Source organism: Dicentrarchus labrax, unplaced genomic scaffold, assembly GCF_905237075.1.
Source record: "Dicentrarchus labrax unplaced genomic scaffold, dlabrax2021, whole genome shotgun sequence".
NCBI lineage: Eukaryota > Metazoa > Chordata > Actinopteri > Moronidae > Dicentrarchus > Dicentrarchus labrax.
In genome coordinates, this window is record NW_026136701.1 from 7,206,656 (window position 1) to 7,219,710 (window position 13,055).

Genomic DNA, 13,055 nt, shown 5'->3' on the forward strand with positions numbered 1-13,055 from the left:
TTTTACACTTCTTAAATTTTTATAACTTGCATTACATTCCCCTATGCCGCTGTGTCTAATTTGAATTTCTCCTACAGGGGATCAATAAAGGCACATTTTTTAGCCTTTTGAGCCTCCACCTAGTCCATTAATTCCTGATAATGGACACCACATCGGACATTATCCCTTACTTAACCAGAAAAGTCAGGGTGTAAAATCTTTAAATTTTGCAGTGTTTGTATGAGAGAATAATAATAAAGAAACAGAAAGAAACTTGTGGTTTCCTGAGACTCTGTACAGTATGTGACGTCATACTTCTTCTTTCCCCAGAAATGTGTCATTGTCTCAGAAAGCCAGAGTGAAGGGACGGCAGGCGGTAAGGGCTTCTCGTTATACTATTTTACAATAATGATATTATAATATATACTCTAGGAGGATTATGTGATAGATGATATTCATAAGAAAGCGTACCCCTAGAATAATCATGGGAATGTCCATTTATCACTTTTGAGAGACAAAGCTATAGCTGAGTGTGTAAACAAAACACCGGTAACTTATTCTTTCTTCTTCTGTTGAAAATGTAAAAGCTTTTGTAGGAAGTGGAAATGTTTATGCTATTAAAACTCACAATTAACTGTAAATGGGAAGAGAGTTAACGCTCATGTGAAGAAAGCTGTTTGTGTTTCATTGTATCCCATTGAGACATCTTACTGTTAGTCTCTAAATCTAAGAATTTTAAAAGGGGAAGTTCAAACATCCAGGAAATTACTCACTGTGGACTGATACAACTGTACGTACCTGCACTAGTGTGTGTTTATGTATGTGTGTGTGTGTGTGTGTGTGTGTGTGTGTGTGTGTGTGTGTGTGTGTAAAACCGCTAGGCATACAATGAAGCTGTTTCCTGTCCATTCAATACTTTGGTCCAGTTTGCTGGTATTGTATGCCTCACAAAGCGGTGAGTAAGTTTAGACATTACAGACAATTCACACATAGAGACAGTGTGAATATAAGTGATGGCTGTCAGAGTAAACACAGCTCTTCTATAGCACACCATGGTTAATTCACACAACATTTTTAGCTATCTTGCCTTCATCAGGGTGGTGTGACAATTTGTTTCCTTGTATACACCCTTCCAGGAAACCGGCTTCCTCTCCCACCCCAATTAGAGGTCCAGTGTGTAACATTTAGAAGAAAATATAATATTGTGTGTGTTTTCATTAGTGTATAATCACCTAAAATAAGCCATGTTTATCTACTCAGGGAGTTGGTCATCTTCTATGGAGTCTGCTACATTAAACCTCCGTGTTTCTACAGTAGTCTGGTAGAGGACAAACCAAACACTGGTCCTTTCATGTCTTTCCTGAGTTTCCAACGTAGTATCTCCTACATGCTTGGAACAGGAGGGTGAGGCGATGGTGTTGCAACCAGCAACTACACAACTAAAGGCCACTAAATCCTACAAATAGACTAAACACCCCAAAACGTCTGTGAATTAAGCATGGTGTACTGCAGAAGTGCGACCTGTTTAATTTTGATAGACTGTCTGCACATTGCTACTGTATGTGTGCACTCTTAAAGCTATAACTTGATGATCCACTGCTAATATCCATTTTAATTGGGTTTTCCCTCTTACTATAACTGCATATTTTCTCTTTTAACAGAGCTGGAAGACAATTATGATGTCTGTATGGATGAGGTGATCCCAGATGAGGTAAGAACGAAAAACCTTGTTTTTAACTGTCCACATAGGCACAGTAAAAGCTTGATGCTTAAATACAGATATATCTTTTAATAACTCTTTCAGATACTGTTTCCAGAGAAGGATCATTACGTAGAAAGGGAAGCGATGAATAAAGAAAACTTCCTCTGCCTCCTTTACCCAACAAATGAACTCAACTGCTCCTGGTCATTTAATACTTTACAGAAAGATACTCAGCTCTTTGTCTATATCAGGTATTTTTTACATTATGCATTACTCACTTAGCTTTGATGAGCATTTATGATTATTGACTGATAAGTTATCGGCCCTAATATATATATATATATATATATATATATATATATATATATATATGCATCCCTGATATTAACAATACAGGTATGTCAGAATGGTTTTCAGTGTGTAAGTGTGTATCTCTTTCTCTGTCTCTATGCACAGAATCTGTGTGAATGAATCCACAGTTCACTTTATGACCAATCCATCTGAGGAAAGAGTTGGATCAAGATCTCTGATTGTGCATGAGCATGAAATATTTCATGTAATCCTCCAATTTAACATAACCCTGCACGACAAGTGGACAGTCTACACCTACACATACAGCGAGGACATGCTAGGTACTACTCCAGGTCAAACAGTCACTGAGCTATTGTGGAGTATTTGCAAATGATAATACCACAGATGGTCTTCAATGTTTAAATAATGGACTAGGTAGCACTTTATTTTGACTCTATCCATGTAGCTCTTAACAGTGGATAAATAGATATGTAATTTCAGCAATCATTTATTAAACAAATGTATAACAGATTGTCTATGGATTATGTCAACTGTACAAAATGTGATTGTTTCAGAGCCCCTTGGGGGAGGTTACATGGTATACATGGTAGAAATGGGGTCTAAGCAGTCTATTCAGATTATTAAACTGTAAGAGGTCAAATGTTTTTTGAAGCATGGAATCCAGATGTATCCTTTTTTAACCGTAGGAGCGGCACTAATGGGTAACTCACAACAGTGTTTAAATCAGACACTGTAGAGGCAGGCCTTATAAATGAAATAAAATAAATAAATGAATCAATATCAATTATTTGACTAATTATGTGGTTGTGTGTGTCACAGAGGTCCTGCTGCCACCTCAAAACATCTCTGTATCAATCAAAGATGGAAACCTGTTGGTGACATGGGCTCTGCCCCACAGTCAAGTAACCACTAACAGCGACTGCTTTGAATACCAGCTGGAATTGGGTGACCAGGTACAGTATGTCAGTATATGGATGTTGATTATTCCAGACATACAACATTAAGTATTATTAAAAAAGCAACCATAAGTCCTATATTTCTATGTTTTAAAAACAGGAAAACCTGAAAAACTTGGTCGACCAGCTGCATTATACAGAGCCGAATGCAGATCCCAGCCACACCTACAGAGTAAGGATGAGGACAAGAGTGACAAATACATGCCAATCAAACCCTCAATGGAGCAACTGGAGTCCCATTGTCAGTGAGTGCTGTTTGTTAAAGTCACCTCAAATTGTGGTTTAACCAAAGGCTGCTGATTGTTTGTCATCTCCATCCACTGGTTGATTGGTTGATGTCGGGACACTAGGTCTATTTGATCATTATCTTTTAATTACATGTGTGTCTGTTTGTAGCGCTGGAACAGCCCTTTTACTATCTGAACACTCTGGTGATCCTCTCAATTTCACTTGGAATACCCATGATCCTCCTGGCCGTGCTTCTGTTGGTGCGCTATCAAAGGTACTGTTTCTGTCTCTAACTGAATGACTAACCTGTTAACTGATGTGTGACTCACACACACTCACATGTGCTCAGTGTTGGGTCAGACACACAAATACAAATTACATGACAATTTTTGCAATTGGTAACATAATCCATTGTATTACAAAAACTGTTATTTAAACTGAATCCTTTTTAACACATTACGCTTTGTACTAAAGAAACGGACAGAGCCACAAATAAATAAACACATTAGCATATGGCAAAGTGGGGATTTACCCCGTTCCCCTATCGAGATCTATAGAGCCCAGAGAGTTAATAGAAGATATAACGAAAAAAAGGTTCACAATTATTATTTTTTTTTAAGTTATTTTTTTGGCCTTTTCATGGCTTTATCAGACAGGACAGCTGAAGATAGACAGGAAAGGTTGGTAGAGAGAGAGAGAGGGGATGACACGCAGCAAAGGGCTGTAGGTCGGATTTGAGCACCAGCCACTGCAGCAACTCCATATATGGGTTACCAGCTCTACTGACTGAGCTAACCGGGAACCCAGGTTCACAATTTGTAATGCTTCCATAATTTAAAGACGTAATTAAAAATGTAAGCAAGTAATGTGAACAATGATGAACTATAATCAAACAGTAGGAGCAGTTAGTTGATCAGTACAGTTAAAGTCATCAAACTACCCAATACTGCGTACAACCATTCACACATACACACCTCCTTCACAGTCTTGCTACCTGTCTTCACATCTATTTTATTTTTTTTTCCGCCTCTGCGAACTGTTGCTAAACTGAAAACAAAAACTGTTTTAAGATGACCCCGCATGAAAAGACCGAGTGCAGAAAAGAGAAGTGAGAGGAGTTTATGAGAGGTTGGAGTGTTTTCTCTGAAATGTCACCGCAAAACATCCACCCTGAACTTCCTTAAGGTGCGGACAGAAACCCCCTGTTTGAACTCTAAAATAGCCAACAGGAAAAAAACACAAAATGAAAGAAATGCAAAAGAACATAAGGGATGGGTGCACTTTTGTTCTTCTTTCTTTGGAAGTTTCTCATTTTTGCTTTAAAACATAATACATATAAAAATTATAACATTTTCTATGGAAATGGCAGCAAAATAAAAGTACTATTGACATTCTTGTTTAAGGATTATTGTGCGTGTGCTTGTTTCAGGGTGTCTAAGGTTCTGTTTCCTCCAATTCCTCGCCCCCCGCCAAAGTACATATATTTTCTGGAAAAAAATGACGCTTCCAATGTAAGTACATGTCCATTCTGTACTCTGTCTGTCTGTCTGTGTGTTTCTCTCTCACTCTCTCTCTCTGTCTCTCTCTCTCTCTCTCTCTCTCACACACACACACACACACACACACACACACACACACACACACACACACACACACACTTTAACATTGACCTACACTCTTAAAACTACTAGGTTAGAAATAACCCAAGTTAGTTGGGTTAGTAGTTATAATTACTTGTATACAAATGGTGGCAAAGTTTTAGTGTGTTTTTGTTCTGCGTCTCCAGTTCTTTTATCCTGCCCCAGCAGCTGAACCTGTGGAGGAGATCACAGAGGTGGAGGACACAGAACAAGACCCTGGAAAGACATCTTAAATGCAAAATTGCACCCATTTTCATACTAAATTTCCATTCAGAAACTAGCAGAAATGTGTTGAATGTATGCAAAGTGTATATAGGTGTGTTTGTGTGTAAATTGTAGTTTTATATTTTAGGACATCATGTAATGCTTGTTTATGTAACATGAAATGTGAAATGTTAGTTTTAGTATTCTTTTTTTATGTAAACCAAAGGGACATGCATAGATGAGTTTTAATTAAATATTTTTTCTGCCTGAACTAGCCGGTTAGCTTGTCCTAAAATGTATATCTATCTAGTGCCTCTACTAAATATGTATACCTTTTTGTGTGTCAAATAAGTTTGAGTGATACAATATGTTATTATCTGCTCATTGAATCAGTCAAATTCATTTATTCAGCACTTGTTTTTACACAGTGGTCCAATGCCAGCAGGTCACGCTCTTTATGGGAGCCCTGTGCACACAGTACAATAACAGCAAAACCAAACTTCAACATTTAGACACAAGAAATGACAAAAATTCAAAACTAAAGCATAAAATCCAACCAGCATGAAAGTAAAGGTAAACAATAGATAACCTCAAAAGCAAAAGTTCAAGGTCTGGGTGGTATGCTTATTCGTTTTCCAGCAGAGAGTCAGATAAGAACACTGACACCACTCTCGTGAGGTCACAGCCAGCAGCTGGTTAGCTTATATTAGCCCAAAGACTAGCCTGGCTCTGTCCAACAGGAACAAAAATCACCTACTAGCACTTCTAAAGCTCAACCATTAATTAACGTTGGTTACATCCAAACAAAGGTGGCACAAAACTACAACGAAAGAGGCAAATTGTCACTTTTACGCTACATTTCTCTGTATAGATCAAACAAACAAGATATGATGTGAGCTTTAGAGGTGCTGGTCGGTGGATTTTGTCACCTTTGCACAGACCCAAAGCTGTTCCCCCCTTTTTGCAGTCTTTATACTAAGCTTAGTATTGAAATATTCCTGTACAGGTCTACACTGCTGCAGATGAAGGGATGAGTCAGTGGGGGACTATGTCTGACAAAAAGGTCCAGTGATCCAACTGCAGTTCCTAAATCAGAGTTTGTCTGTACAGAGATGCAAGCTATATAAGCAGTTAGAAGTATGCAAGTCTCTTGTGACAGTCATACAGGGCCAACCTACACTCTTAAATAGGTCACAGGGATGAGTTTTAAAGCTATCTGCTATTATGAGTCCCATGGACCTTATAATATTAAAAGACTGAAGTGCAAATGCTGCCATAAGCATTCAATATCACAATAGTCCAAGAGGGATAAGAAGGCTGAACCACTTGTTTCCTGACTACACAAGAAAGAAAAAATTGTGTCATAAAAAAGTTTAGCTTTTGTTGTTTTTTCTATAAATTCCTCAACACGTTGTAACTGTTTGTGTCCGTGTTTCTTGGTTGAGCTAATGTTAGCTTGAAGAGAGTGGAGAAAGGCGACAGACATAAACTCACAGCCACACTGGTACTGGGGTTTCCACAATGCTCGTTGTTTATTTCTAACACATCAACCTGATCAAGCCCTGTTGTACAGCTATTTTATCAGACATGAACAAAACTGAGGCCACACGTAGTCCAAACAGGAGCTCAGCACCAGGCATCCATTCACAGTAGGTGTACCGCTCAACAAACTCAAGACAGGTTAGGTGCTGTCTGTTGACGCTTCTCTCGTATCTAGGCAACACAGTCTCTTAAATGCACATTTCACAATTTCGGCTGTTACATTGTGATTAAGAAGTTGTTTCATTAAGCCAACTCTATTCAAGTCCAGTTTAATAACTGACTCTGAAAACACAGACTGGAGATATTAAACACAGATCACATCAATTCACAATGAAATACATTGCCATTAAGAAAGCACAATGCAATGTTCATGGCCAGAGCAGCAGATATTATCTATAACACAACAGGACAACATGAACAGGACCGCAGCAGCAGTGAGCTGAAGTAAAGATGAAGCTCTATTGTTGCTGTGCTCTGACAGAAACCATATCATTGTGGGGTACAATGTGCTATGGTAAAAATGACACTTCCTATGAGGGCTACAGCCACACACCAAAGTTGTTTATTATCGCAGTGCACTTTGCACATGTTGACTGGTATACTTTGCAGATACTTTAGACTGACAAAAAAAACAATGACATATTTAAGGGGAAGCAGTAAGTGCAACTTCTGTCAAAATACGATAAGTCTGACATTTACTACAAAGTCATTTATGCTGACAGTTTAGCAGCTAAGAGGAACTATCAGGAAAGAAGAAACACTGTGTTTCAGTCTGACAGATTGACGGTAACAATGACTAAGCCTAAAATGAAGCTAAAACTGAAAACTGGCCAGACCAGCGGACACATGGCTATATATTTTGAGGAGCACGGTTTAAATTTTTTTTTCATTTGATACCAGATCAAAGTTTGTTGGGACTCATCTTGAAGACTAGATACCGTCAGTCAGAAGAACTTCATGTTTCAAAAAATAAATAAAGTCACATGATGAAATGAGTGTGTGCCCACAATCGATTTTATGATACGCATTGCTACGTTTCCTGTGTTGCTACTGTGGCTTCAGATAAGATAAAAGACTAACCACACATATCACTGTACTCAAGTGTGATTCCCCAAACAGATATAAAACACAAAAACACATTTACTCGGTATCTTTGTGTTTGTAGAAAAAAAAAACAAAAAACAACACCATTTCAATACAGGGCCACAACTATGTAAAAATATATTTCTTTTATGACACAAAACATCAAAATACACACAGCAACTGGAGACTTCATTGAAGACATCGTGGTGTGTACCTCACAAACAATAACACACGGTGGGACATAGGTCTGGCAAAAAGAAACCGCAGTAACAGACATAGTGTGTGATAAATTTGCACAGCACCTATTTTTTTTACGAACAACCCACGTTCCCACACTCACTCAGACACCCAAGTTAAAACATTTCAGTGGCTTACAATGTCTCTTGAGTACATGGTGAAATATATCTATATGAAATTGTTTCTGTGATCGTTTTTGATTACCGGTGTTGGTCTGCCAGGCTACAGGCACAGCCTCAACAGACAGAGCTGCTGCTGCTGCACGTTTCCATGTAGACAAACTCTGTGGAGGGCAACAGTGGAACTGCGTTTGAGTTGAGTGAACAGCATTTCATACCTAATATGGGACTAACTGATGCACCACAAACATCAAAACACACATTTAGGGTTATTTTTCTAACCCTTTTGTAATTTGTGTGTGTGTCATACCTCCAAAGCTGCTGTATTGTAGCTGTGTTTTGACCAGTGGATCTGTGAGGGGGGCTATACTGACATCAGAGGCTGCAGCCCTTCTGTAGCCCTCTATCAGTGTTTCAAGAGTCCTAAAATTCTGCAGTCTGACTCCTGAATCCTGCCAATCACACACACAGGAAACCATAAACATTCTTCTGTGTGTCTCTGTGTGTGTGTGTGTGTGTGTGTGTGTGTGTGTGTGTGTCTGTGTGTGTTCACTGACCTGCAGACTCCAGCCGTCAGTGGCGTGCACAAGCCTGTAGGTGTGAACAAATGGTGCTTTCCTGCAAAACACAAAGTTGAGAAATTTGAATGATTTGCTGTGAATGTGTCAAATCTGAAACTTCATAAGTGAACGTACATGTTCCGATGTGATGATTAAATCTGAAAGAGACGATGACACACTGGAAGTAAAAACCAGACCTCAGTGATTTCTTTATCAATCTTTATACAGAGCAATCAAACTTATTTTAATCCATTTAAATAAAAAAAAAAATTAAAATTTTCCATCTTTCTTTATTCTTTTTTTTTATTCTGTCTTTTAAAATTTGGTCTACTCAGATTTCACTACTTCAGGTATTTGCATCTTACGTATAATATTTCTGTTGAATGCTACTTAACACTTTTTCTCCCCTACACTAAAGGGAAATATTGTTATTTTTTCTACATTACATTTCAGTTTATAAAATATTTATTTTTATAGATGCAACTCCCTAACAGTGTACAGTTGTTAAAATTAGCGTAGCTCTATACCTTGACAAAATGCAGATGCTGCTTCCAATATATACAGTATCTCATACTGTATAAATACTTATAATTTAATTCATTTTGAGTAGTGAGTACACTAAGTACAATTTACTGCTTTACTTAAGTACGTTTTTAAACGTAAGACTATTTTTCGTTGTAGTATTGCTATTTCTGTTCCAGTAAAAGACCTGTCTACCTCTTCCACCGCAGTCAGTACACAACTTTCTACTTTACCAAGGTGGACATTTCTGTTAGAAGTGGTTTTGTTCGGTCTGTTTTTGAGTTTTACTGCGGTAGAATTTGTTGACAAGTTCTCTTTAAAATAAATGTCTGCGGTGCAAGCAAATACATTTAGACAAAAATGAGAAAACCACTGTTTTGTTTTACATCGGTATTTCAGTGTAGTGCTATCTATCTATTCTCTATATTTTCCCCAGTGTCACCTCACAACATTACACATTTTCCTGCATCAAATATCAAACACAGCAGCAGGCAGAAAACTAAAGACATGATTTAATGTTGTTTAAATGAATATCATAACATGGCAGAGCACTTAATTTAACAGTTACACATGACGTATTCATTATTTTCCAGGTACAGTTTTGTAAATGTTTGCCAACTTTCTATGTATTCATTTTTGTGTTTGTTTAACACCTTTTAAACTGTCCTTACAGGAACCAACAATGCAGTAAAGAAATATACACAAATAAATGTTTAGTAATATTCCCTTACAATACTATTATTGAACAGTTCAAGGTTGGAAAAAATGTTTACTATTTATACACAGCTAATACTGTCCATTTACATGTAAAGTAACTTTGTCCCAACTTGTTCTTGTGGCTTTTTAAATTTAAAGTCTATACATCCCATGAACTCTGAAAATGTTTAAAATTAATTTCAGTTTTTTAATGATATAGAGACATAAATGCATGTCAGCAAAAAGCCCTAAGTCAGAGCTTTTCAACTGATGTTCTCGGCTTATCTTGAAGATAAAGTTACGATAAATAAAACATGTTTGGTGTATTCACCAATGGAGAGACAGCTTAAATGAAGAATATAATGGTTCAACAAAACTGGATGGAAAATGTCACTTTTAGTCATCTTTGTACAACCCAGTCCCAGCTCACCTCACACACAGACAGTAGGCTCCCTGCACAGTCGCGCTGTCTCTCAGCAGAAAGCTGCCCTCATGTCCAAACCTCTCCAGCAGCCTCTCTGTGACCTCGCTCCCAATTCTCCCGTAGTAAATAGACTGGACCAGCATTCCTTCTCTCTCCATGTTGCCTCAGAGGCAGGCACCCATATGTGCTGAAGATGTTCGGGTGCAGCAGGTTGTAGCAGCAGATGAGTGTGTGAAAGTTTGAAGCAGGAAAAGCTTTTCTGGTTTTCACACTTTTCTGTCATGCGGCTGCAGCTCACATGTTGTGCACCAACCTGAACAATGGCTTTTATCTGTTGAAAAGCGAAAGTACATTTTTGCCTTTGATGATATGATATTCTTTGTTTGGTAAGTAATAAAACAGAAAAACATCCTCTCAAAATAATTAATAGTAATTGCTCAGTCCTCTATCCTCTTGGCTCTACCACCAACTCCACCAGTTTTCCTTTTCGATAACCCATTTGAGTTATCACACAGTTTTATACAATTAAATCAAATATTTAACTGCTACTTGCATATTTCAAGAGAACTTGTATGTCTACAGTCTTCAGTACCCATGCATATACATTTGGGCAGCTGTATTGAAGTGGTTTATGATAAAGTCACATGGGGGAGGGGGGGAGAATGTGGGGATGCTGAGCATACAGATTTCAGCAGACACCAATGTCCTACAGACTAACCACCAGCCAACTCACGCAGACACAAACTCACAAAAACAAAGACATTAAACCACTGGATGTGGTTAAATTTGGCGCAAAGTATTTCAGATTGCACCCAATCGCTTCCCCTTCTCCTTCCAAGAGCCAATGAGAAACTACAGAGGCCACAAAAAAGCAAACACCCCTGTCTAGTGCCAGTGCTTCGTTTTCCCCTTCTGGGCTACTGTAGAAACATGGCGGTTCAACATGGATGAATCCATGGAAGGCGTTCTGCAGCGTCTGAATATATAAAAGGCTAAAACATAACGATTCCTTTTTAGCTGATTATAAACTAATGAAAACATACCTATAGATCCTCCTAAATGTTACACACTGGACCTTCAAATTACCGTCTGAAAATGTGCTATTGGTTACCTTTGATGTTGAATCACTCTACCAGCATACCCCATAACGGAGGCATTAATATATTAATTTTTTCCCCTAGTTTTAACTGTATTATGGAATCAACCAATCTGACAACTGACAACAAAACTTTTTTTATGTACAAGGATGATTATTTCCTGCAGTGGGAAGTACTACAGCAGACAGAAGATCTCTGGCTCGCACACACTAAACAACATTTAAACCAAGTACTTTTATATGTTTATATGTTTTTTAGGAGAGTTATTGTACTTTTACTTGAATAAAGATTTAGTACTCTACTGAGCACTGCATATGACAACATAAACATAAATACAGATTAATGATACTATACTGACTTTTAAAATGAGTGACTGAAAGAGAATAATTTTATGTGTGTGTACAAATAAGCAGTTACCTGTTTGCACAAATCATCAAGCTTGAGGGTCTCCTGGAAGTACTTGCACTAGGTCATAAGAGACAGAAGCACAGCAATGTCAAAGTCACCCATTGATTTATGGTTCATATGACCATCCTTCATGTTCACCTGAAAACAGAACAAGGAGGTGTCAACAGTGTGACATAAGACCCACAAGACTGCAAACTTACAATAGCCTCTTCCCAAGACCTCAGGTGGGGTTCACTGTTCTTCCAAATCACCTTCCATGCAGACTGATGTTGTTGGTCCCCATCACATCTCTCCAATCAAAGCACACCTCACAATCTAAAGGAGGAATCTGCAATCAGCAGTTTGAAAATTCGAATAAAAACACAGTAAATATATTAATAAAAAAAATATATATATATATATATATATATGGGCCTACATATATTCATTTTTTTAATATATCATTACGATTATTATTATTATAAGACTTAGGGGGGCTTAAACACCCACATTGTGATGGTAAATAATAGATATCATGGTCGGGGGCGATCGCCTACTGACCTAGTTTGTCTGGTTTCGCATCTCTTGACACACTGATGACGGCTGCGTATTGTATTGCGCAGTGCTCGTTTGCGTATAAATTAAAGTCTCCAGTGGTTTCTTCCGAACTGTCTCCATGCTGATTAAACACTAACAGACAAAAAAGAGGAATAGTGAATGAAAAGCAGATGCGCTGTGATTGGTCCGCTTCAGCCAATCAGGAAGGTTAAATGTTTGTTATGGTTTATGATGCAAGATTGAGGTTTTACTGTAAAGTCTTAATCACTTTATTGATAGTAAAGAAGTGCAGACCTCAATATTACACTGAGGCTGGTGAGTGATAGGGTGAAGCAACATCGTCATGGTTAATAAGGTCAACAAGGTTTGACGGTGAAGCTTAGATTCATACTGCTGTTCTGTGGAAACCTCAACAGACACAGCAGGGACTGTAATGGCTATGAGGTTGATCTTCAGCATATATGCGACAATCCAATCACCCATTAACCCAAAAGGTTAAATTCAGTCTAAAAACCCTTAAACCTCTGTTCTAATGTCTCTTTTTTTCTATAAATGCCAGCTAATTTTAAGAAAAGTACTTTTTTAAATACCTTTTATTCATTTATTCAGGAAATTTATGCATGTTCAACCGATTAATCTTGCTGTGTCAATCAGTGGGCTAGCGAGGCTCTGCAATAGCGGTAATCGATCAGCAGGAGTCGTCATTTAGAGGTCAGATATTGCACAGTGAAATGTCTGGGAGATGGACTGTTTTAGTTGTTGATAGAAGTCACAATTCATTTTGATATATATGCCACCAACAATAGGTT

General features: G+C 38.0%; 1 protein-coding gene and 1 pseudogene across 1 annotated transcript; one reads left to right on the forward strand and one right to left on the reverse strand.

Annotated features, from left to right (window-relative positions):
- Window positions 1-229: 229 nt before the first annotated feature.
- Window positions 230-5,292, forward strand: LOC127370488 (granulocyte-macrophage colony-stimulating factor receptor subunit alpha). The gene is made up of 10 exons (XM_051412582.1): window positions 230-355; window positions 861-934; window positions 1,641-1,690; window positions 1,784-1,932; window positions 2,138-2,313; window positions 2,813-2,946; window positions 3,050-3,194; window positions 3,346-3,451; window positions 4,607-4,688; window positions 4,964-5,292. The coding sequence occupies exons 2-10, from the start codon at window positions 868-870 to the stop codon at window positions 5,048-5,050; spliced, it is 996 nt and encodes a 331-aa protein (XP_051268542.1). The 5' UTR covers window positions 230-355; window positions 861-867; the 3' UTR covers window positions 5,051-5,292.
- A 1,237-nt stretch (window positions 5,293-6,529) lies between these two features.
- Window positions 6,530-12,369, reverse strand: LOC127370505 (SH2 domain-containing protein 1A-like; annotated as a pseudogene).
- Window positions 12,370-13,055: the final 686 nt, after the last annotated feature.